The sequence below is a fragment of the Mycetomoellerius zeteki genome, unplaced genomic scaffold (genome assembly GCF_001594055.1).
Source record: "Mycetomoellerius zeteki isolate Tzet28-1 unplaced genomic scaffold, Tzet1.0 scaffold28, whole genome shotgun sequence".
Classification (NCBI taxonomy): domain Eukaryota; kingdom Metazoa; phylum Arthropoda; class Insecta; order Hymenoptera; family Formicidae; genus Mycetomoellerius; species Mycetomoellerius zeteki.
Genome location: NW_017257260.1, coordinates 920,760 through 930,430, shown reverse-complemented (window position 1 = coordinate 930,430; position 9,671 = coordinate 920,760). Strand labels below are relative to the sequence as shown.

General features: G+C 27.6%; 1 protein-coding gene across 1 annotated transcript in view; it reads right to left on the bottom strand.

Annotated features, from left to right (window-relative positions):
• The window catches only part of LOC108724158 (estradiol 17-beta-dehydrogenase 11), a 9,640-nt gene extending 1,881 nt beyond the window's left edge, over positions 1 to 7,759 (bottom strand). Inside the window, exons 1-7 of the mRNA XM_018450353.1 lie at positions 7,696 to 7,759; positions 3,035 to 3,283; positions 2,224 to 2,348; positions 797 to 907; positions 542 to 703; positions 374 to 456; positions 162 to 278 (exon numbers count right to left, since the gene is read on the bottom strand). Of these exons, the coding sequence (XP_018305855.1) occupies positions 162 to 278; positions 374 to 456; positions 542 to 703; positions 797 to 907; positions 2,224 to 2,348; positions 3,035 to 3,283; positions 7,696 to 7,714 (866 nt within the window). The 5' untranslated portion in view covers positions 7,715 to 7,759. The remainder of the gene's footprint in view (positions 1 to 161; positions 279 to 373; positions 457 to 541; positions 704 to 796; positions 908 to 2,223; positions 2,349 to 3,034; positions 3,284 to 7,695) is intronic.
• Positions 7,760 to 9,671: the final 1,912 nt, after the last annotated feature.

Genomic DNA, 9,671 nt, shown 5'->3' with positions numbered 1-9,671 from the left:
CGATTTCTCTGAAACGGAGCAAAAACGAGCATATGTCTATAGGACTTTTTTTCTTAGTTTTTTACTCCTCTACACGCTCCCGAAGTTTTGCGATTTAATTTGGAAACACCCTGTATACATGTACTATATATTGTATATAATGTTTTTATTATTGAACTTACCTTTTAAATGGCAGTAAATACCTTAGAATATTAGGTAATACTATCAACTTTTCGTTTGCTAAAACGCCCGCGATTACTTCTTCAGCAACATATTCCGGTTCAAGTATTGGTATCAATCTGTTTGAAGTATTATTTATTATAAAGTATTGTATGTAAATAATTGAATAATTGTCTTTCCAGTAATTTATTTATAACATTATATTTTCACGAACCTAGGTTTCACTCCATTGAACATTCCCGTATTAATGAGGTACGGGCAAACTAAAGTCATATGAATTCCTTTGTATCCATGCATCTTAAAATACAGTGATAATAAAATAATAATTAGTAATGTATGTAAGAATGATGATATGAAATTCGATAACTGTAGTCTTATATACTTTGAGTTCGGTAAAGAGACTTTCGTGACATCCAATGGCGGCGAACTTTGTCGCAGAATAATCTGTACACTTGTAAATTCCCAAAAGTCCAGCAACACTCGCTATTGTCACAATGTGACCATGATTATTTTTTATCATATCTTTCAAAAATGACTTTGTAATCTGTAAAATAATCCTGATAAAATATAAAAATCGGAAGTAGTATAACAATTTTTGCAAAAAACTTAAAAAACGCAAATTTCCTTAAATACTCACCCAGTAATGTGACAAAATATTTACTTTAAAAGTTTGTTCAATTTCGCAATCGGGCAATTCCATGAAAGTCTTCCCGTATACGTATCCAGCATTATTTACTAACAGACTTACCTATAGAAACATTTATTTATTTAATAAATTTCATTATTTTTGCCTGATTAATTATTTAAAAATTACCTAAATAGCTAAATGCAGTGCGTCTTACATATTGTCGAAAATCGTTGCAGCAATTAATTTCGATATTCAGGACTAAGATATCACTATGTCTGTCATATTAAACTTAATTCTAATTTTAATTCTAATAATAAATTGACGGTAAATTGATGACAATATATTAACATTAACTGTTACACTCAACTTGCTGATAACTCGTGATGTCAATTTTTCATTCGTCTAATTAATAGCATATTACAACGATATCATTTTCCAAGGAAATGCAGAGAGGTTCTAGAAATACACAAACATCCAAATAATTTAAACAGAGACTCAAGTTATAAAGTAAAAGAAAACTGCTCTCTTGACAAGCCAAGGATATGACTCTCTCCTCTCTTCTCTATATATTTGACTTAAAATCCGGAAATTACAAAGATTACGTTTAGAAAGACCTAGTGATATCAATTTTCAAAAAGCTTTCAAAATTTAATAAGTTATCGATTTTTGTCCACTTTTGTATACCTAAAACTTTAAATGCGTAAAACTTTTTAATAAATTACCTCCTTAATAAATTACTTTTTAATAAAATACATCCCCCTCGAAACCGTTCTACTTTTGTTTGAAACATTTTTTCTAAAATAAAAACGATTTTTGGGAGTGGTAAATTAAAATAAGTGACCCAGTATATAATATACATTACTGTACGTACACATACGATACGTTTGCATTATGAAATTTTCATAAGTATAAGCACCGACGAGATACTATTAAAGACCGTCATCTTTACAGGAGTTCGCGTCCTTGTTAATATTGAAGTGATTAAGAGTAAAGAACTGATAATATTGTACTAATTTTATAATTTATTAGTTTCGTAGATGCGTGTTTATCGGCGTATATACATTTAAAACTCAATAATACTCGATTTTTCTTTAAAATTGCGATTTCAGTGTTATCATCAAAGTTTGATTATAATCAACAGAGATCATAACTGTAGAAAAAAAAATTGTAGTTTTGCGGCAACATATAAAATATTATAGCTTTACAAGTATGCATATTTATTTAGGGAGCATTTGTATAATAAAAAATCATAAATTTAATAATGTATTAGCCAAATATTTATGTTAATAATAGCAAATTTATATCAATTGTCGATAATGTCAGCGTTCTTCAAATACCTCCGAGCCCTTGGAGCCCTTTTTATACCGCCGAAAATTTGCCCAGGGTTGGCAGTCTTTAATAGTACCTCGTCGGTTATTTAAGTAACGTTTACTCACATTTCCGATTTCAATTTGTACCGCTTTTGCAGTATGATACACTGCTTCTTTATCACCTATATCGCAACAATACGTCCAACATTTTCCACCAGCTTTTTTAATCTGCTCTGCAACTTCCGCAAGACCTGCATTTACCATTTACGAATATATTTACGCTTAACATACATATAAAAAATATTAGAAGAATAAAAAACATTAGTATGTTAATCTATTCTTAACTATACATATAATACTGTGACCTTATAAAGTGAAAATATTTACTATAATTATGTCATTTTTTATAAACAAACAGCAAAAATTGCATATAAGTTTATTTAATACATAGTTCTTATTATATTATCCTCGTTTGTGAACAAGTTGAAATCAAATACAAGAAATTTATTATTATTTAAAACCTTATTAATTATGCAGACATACGAACCACCTTCCAATGATCTTCAACTTAAGTTGCTCAATAAGCAACAAAATTGCCCAATAAGCTCAATAAGACGTTATTTTTTCAAACTTTTTTTGTTAATAACTTCTTAATGAATGAAAAACGAGCGACAGCTAAAACCTGTTGAAGGTCACTCAGGGTGATGATCTTGACAATATATGTCAAGTCAGGAGGATGGTCCATATCTTTGCATAATTACCAAAACTCTTAACGAGTATAGCTTATCATCCATTATTAATTTGGAAAAATTGGCAATTTATCATCACCTCACTTCATCTTACCCACCGTTCTTTTCACCTATGTGTATATGTTTAATATTTCAAGTAAAGAAAAAAATCATTATTCATTTGGATAATGATTTGAATAATTTCTCACCATTTTTGTTGATGTCCCAAACGATTACATGAGCACCGAGTTTGGCAAATTTGATTGCGATTAGTTTGCCGATACCGCTAGCACCACCAGTAATAAGAGCAATTTCACCCTTGATTGATTTTGCTCGATATCGGCGAGGAATTAACATTAACACTACAGCTTCGGTGAAATAAACTAGTGCCAGGCCGATAAACAGCAATAAATCGTAGATTACATGTACACCTTTCTTCAGAGTCATCATTTTATGACCTAGTTGCCAAAAAACGTGAAATTATCTATTATGTTTATCATTTTTTAATATCTTTACTCCATAATAAATGAAATATTTTATTGAAATAATACATGCTTACATGATTAATTAATAATATTGTTCAACAAAAAAGGACTATTTTAATACAGGATATACCCGGATTTTCCGTACAAATTTTAACAATACAAGGTCTGTCCCAAAAGTATCCGACCTTTACCTATGAGAAAGAGTCTACTTTGGACTGTTATGGACAATGTTGCCTTTGATCTCCTTTCAAAGTAATGATCTTCTTCCAGCGGTCTACCCATTTCCGGAAGCAGTCCTGGAAGTAATTTTTTGTAACAGCCAACAGCTCCTTCATCGTCGCATTTCGTCAAATCTTTTGCTCTTCAACAGATTTTTCAATTTAGGAAATAAGTCACACGGGACTATATCTGAACTGTACAGGAGTTAGCGAAGTTGGAAATGCCGTATTTTGTAAAAAAAATCCTGAATCAAGTGAGATGAATAAACCGCTTGGTTTCTGTGAAATGCGACGCTTGGAGTTTTCGACGTTTATACAACTGCGAACCATTGCTGACTGAACAGCTATTGGGTGTGCCGCTTGGTGGAGGTATTTTTCAAAGTTCCCATTAAATATTGAATGCCTGTTTTCCACAATAGAGAGGATGCTCAAGGGCAAAAATATATGCAGAGATACTTTTGGGACAGACCTCGTATGCTATTATAAGTTAAAAGAAAAAAAATTCATATAAACATAGGTCCTAAAATGCTTTATTAAAAAGGTAAAACAAAAATATTAAATGTAGGAAACAATATGAAGTGTAAAAAATAATTTTACCTAAATTTTTACTAGAACAGAGGAAACCTTCATATGAAAATTTCTTTTACCCTCTCAGAAAAGGATAAATTCAAAATTACATTTATGTCAAGCTTGTATTGACACGGATGCACTTTAAATGTCAACTTAGGTAAAATTGATCTTTACGCACATTTAATGTTTTTATCATAATTTTCAATAAAGACTTATGTTTACTTAATATCTTTTTTTATTTCAACTGATAAAAATTACTAGAGGAGAAGGTGGTATTATGACACCCCAGTTACATTTTATATATACAATAACTTAGTTAATATACAATATTTAAGTTTAAAACTTGGCAATTACATTTGTTAAAATATCGTTGAATCGATTCTGGACTCAAAGTTACGAAATATTTATTACTTAGGACACTATTAATAAAAATGTGGCGATATTGCATAATGACTCGAAGAAAAACATGGGTGGTAATGTGGCCTTCCATAAAAATAGCCTTAAAAAATTAATTTTGTTTAGAAAACAGTATTTGATCATAAAATTAACAAAGAAGTAAAATATTTTAGAATGTATGCAAATAAATATATGTACATTCACATAACTTTTGCATATAAGATGCTCATACTAAAAATAGTACACGTAATATAAACTATAAATTAACAGTAGAGCTACAATCGATTATCAAATAATTATATTTTGATATAAAAACCTTAAAGAGGCCGTGAGTAATCAATATTCATAGAGGGACATTAGCAAAATGCCATGCTATTGTTTAAATTTGCATAACTCAAAATGCAATCAAATAAAATATTAAATAGCAAACAACACACTCAAAAAAACATATGCGTGTGATAATACGCTCAAGTTTAAGAAAAATGAAGAAGTTGGTGTAATTAAATGCTAAAATATTCCTCAGAAACGTTTCGAAATACTTAAAAGTAAAAATGCATCATAAGTGCTGGCTATTGAGTATTGATATATTAGCGTTATGGTGTAACGACGACCGACTGAACAAATAATTCCATAAGTAATCATTAGGATTCGCTATATAATAGTGAAGATATTAAGGGAGGCCACAATATATAATACATACACTGGCCATAATACCACCTTCTCCTCTGTCCACGGAAAATATTGAGATTTTCACTATGTATGCCTGGACATTTTATAGTTACAATATAATGTATTGAAAAAGTTTTATTGTAATTAAAATTAAATATATAAAGAATTTTCAATTATCTTAAAAAAGTGTTTATAAATGGAATTCTATTAACGCTCCACAAAGAATGAGAAAGTAGTCAGTGTTGTGCATAGATGATTTTAAAATTAGCTAGATAAAGATAAGATGAAAATTTGAAAATTTATTAATCTTAGATAAAATAAAGATAATTCAATTAAATTCATCTAGATAATATAAATAAATTAATCTGAAAATTCATCTGAAATTTTCCTGATAATTTTTTTTATTTTTGAGACACAGTTACAACAAAAATTTAAATTTCATATAAAAGGCTATAGGAATCAACTTCTGGTTGTTAAAAATTTCGAGATGTACATTTAATTAATAATAACATATGATTTCGATTCCTGTTTGAGTCATCTTTAGCGTTACAACCTTAATATTATTTAATTTTATTATTACTCACAGTTAATAAAAAATATAAGATTTTGCTATTTGTTTTGCCTCTTCTGTGGCTGAACTAGTGTACACTTTTGGAACTTAAAATAAGATAGGTATTATATATGTTTGATATTTGGAGAAAGAGAGAAAGAGAGTTCTATGCACTACAACTCTCTGCACGTCTAGTGCAGAAATAAAAAACAGCGGGTCGATTGTGTATCTCGAAATAAGATAAAAATTGTAAAAGTCAGCAAATTCACTAGAATAATTATAATTTAATTGATCAATATTTAGTGAATTTGCTCATTTTTGTAATTTTCTCCTCATTTCAAAATACACAATCAAAAGTGCAAGTGAGTAGTTATATAAGGTCTGTTCGCGTTGCATAAAATCCCCAAATATTTTTGCACTTAAAATGAGATAGATATACATATATTTGGCCTTGAAAAGAGAGACAGCGAAGGTGCCGAATACAAAAAGTACAAGTAACGCGAACAGACCTATCTACTGCTGAATGCACCTTTCTCCTTGAGGCTGAAAATTTTTCTGCAAACATGAACTACATAAAAGCGAATATTTAAATATTCAGCACATTTTCAGCAATGTAAAATGTAAATTATCTAAATGTCTTTCTAGATAAAGATGACACTTTTTTTTCATCTAAAATGCAGATAAAGATAATTAATATTTTTATTACCTAGATAAAGATAAGATGACATCAAAATTTTTCATCTAGATGATCATCTAGATAATTTTATCTAGATAAGATCCAACACTGACAGTAATACATGTTGATTTTACGTATACATTTGTATATAAAATATCCTAAACTTTTGTAGAACGTTAGATACGTTTAGGAAAACGTATATAAAAACGTATATGTGAATCAATAAGTGCTACCCAGGGATTATATTTTTTATTCGATAATTTTCCATGTAACTTTCATTCTATCGCGTTTTTTTTATTGAATAATATAAAAATAAATTTATTATAAACGTTAAATATAAAAACGATATTAAAACAAATAAAAAATATATAACTACAATATTTTTTAATGATGAATAAAACTATGAACGTATAAAAAAATTCGAACGTTTTTTCTGCTTCAATTCTGCAATTGTAAATCTCGGAATTTATGAAATGTGAATTATAATGTTTAAAATAAACTTCACATCATTCATATTTATTGTTTATTATTATTAACAGTGCTTCTCGTATAATGAACCTTAAATCTTATTAAGAAATAAAGACATGCACGATTAATTGATACAATTTACGTATTTATATATGTAGGTTATTTCGAAAATGCAAATTTACGCTTGAATTTCGTTTAAATTTTTATCGAATCTTGCTTTGCCAATTTATGTTTTTACAATAATTTATAAGAAAGTATTCAAGGATCATCAAGTCATGGCGCTTTGTTAATTCATCGATGGTTGCTGACTTGGTGAAAGCTAGCTAGTACAATGGAAAGTTGTATCTTTTATCTAAACTTCTAGTCTATGACTATGAGTTCTCTGATCTATGAGAGAATAAAACATTAAATTCTTATTTATGAATTAATTAAAAATTATATAAATTATCATAAAATAAATTATCATAAAATTATAGTTCATGTATATATAAATATACTATATTCCTTATTACCAATTTTCATTTTATATGGTTTTGAATTTTCTTCTTTCTTGTAACAGAATGTTATTAATACATACAGAATGTATTTAATATATATACATAATAATAAACTTTCTTTGCAATAAAAATTTTGCAATAAACAAAAAATATGCTTAAACAGTAATAGTAGTATAATAAATAGCAATTAAATATTATTCTTTGTATATCTTGGATATATTTTCTCTCTAGATATATTTTCAGTTTTTTAATCTTTTATTTTCTCATAAAAATATGTATATTTAAAACTTATTTTAAAACATACGTAATCTATCATTTTCGCAATGCTTATCAACAATTACCTTTCATTTGATGGAACATCTAAACATTCAATATTAAGTCCCTCAGCAATTCGTGTAGCTTTGCAGAAATTACACTTAACAGTTTTACACAACCAGTACCGATGATAAATAAATGTTTTGTATTTATTTTACTTACTTTCTTGCATTATTTTCAAAATAAAGTAAATATATGTCAATGCTTCGCAATGCGCACTAGGTGACCGGTAAATGTTGACTGTGGTTTCTAGTACGCCCGAATTACCGAGCGCATCGTGGAAACGTCAGATAGTAAAGTCTTAGCTATAGTACAAACGTTCAGTCAGGACTATGGAGACAAGGAATATAACTGGAGAGAGTGCAAGAATGCGAAAATATAAATTTTTTATAAAGAGAATGTTTGTGAAAACAAAAAAAATAGCTTAACAAACTTTACGTTACAATTATCTCTTTGAATGTAAAATGTCATAAACTATTCATAAGATATATATTGCCTATACAAATATCTACGATATTAAAAAAAATAGCATAATTTCGCGTATTGATAATTGTAAAAACATGACATACTCCATCATTTCTTTTTTAAGTTTGTTTAGAATATTTCATACAGGTTATACTCTCTCTAACTTTTAATGATTAAATGAGGATTATTCTTTTTTAGAAAAAAAAGAAAGAGAGGAAGATAATTTATAATTACATTTTCCGTACTTTTATTTTTTTCTGTTTAAAGCATAGATACTCACTTTATTTTAAATAAATACAGGTAGTGCAGGAAAGTAGCTAAATTATATATGGTGAAATCTCGTTCCGCTACGTAATCTGTGATTGCACTTGTGCACGATAACGGTAAATGTATGTGTTGCAGATTGCAAAATTTATCTTGCAACAACTTTTCTAAATTTCTAATCACGCGCATTATTGATTTTTATTTAATTTTGATTAATATTGTAAAGAAAAGTATTTTATAACTCAAACGCATATTTATATTAATAATGCAATCGTTTTTATTCAATATATCTGGATTAAATGTATACGATAAATGTATATGGTTTAAGCATATACATAGTTAATTTTATTTAATAATGTAATTATTAAAAATTACTCAGAATGAAGTTATTCTATTTAGGAAAATTTATAAAATGACTTAAAAATTTTAAACTTTGTAAATGTATTTAATGATAATTTTAACTATTTGAATGAAATAATATATATATTTACTTTATCATAGTGTTATATAAAGTATTTCATGAAAGTTTAACAATGTAATAAAATGTGTTTTCGGTAGTCGTTCTTGAGATATTATTATTTGTATGTTTTTAGATATAAGTGGAAAAGTAAAATTATTTAATAAAAAAGTGTTAAAAAACATTTCAAAACTTTTGTTTAAGCATTATACAATGTTCTCCAACAAAATAACTTTTATTCAAAACGTTAAGATGTTGAACTATTGTAAATTCATTTCAAATGAATTAATTTTTCAGAAATGATAATTGCGTGCCGATATGGTTGTCGGACTTTCAACGCAATCAAATCTGAAATTAATTATTATGTTTAACATTAGCGGTCTTTCAATCTTATTATTGTTTTATTCAAAAATTTTTTATAATTCCGTTTTTTTGTATTTCTGTCATTTAAGAAATAATTAAATATACATACTTAAACCAAACACATTGTATATTTGTATACATAATAAACTACTAGAAACTGAAGGTCCAAAGTGGCCACAATTATCACAGGTATCTTTCGTAAGTATCACGATTATAATACCAGAATGGCTTTGACGAGTAACGCCATCTTCATGATGAGGCTCAAAACTTTTCAAACGACCCTCATATTGTAGAAATGTATTATACATATTATGCTCTTTTTTTAAGAAGAAATCAACGTTTTATATAATTTTATATAATTTTAATATCATTTTTTAAATAAAACCATGTAATTTTTTATACATAATTTGATTCTTTTATTCAAATTTATTTTTATTGCTGTAGTTGAAATGT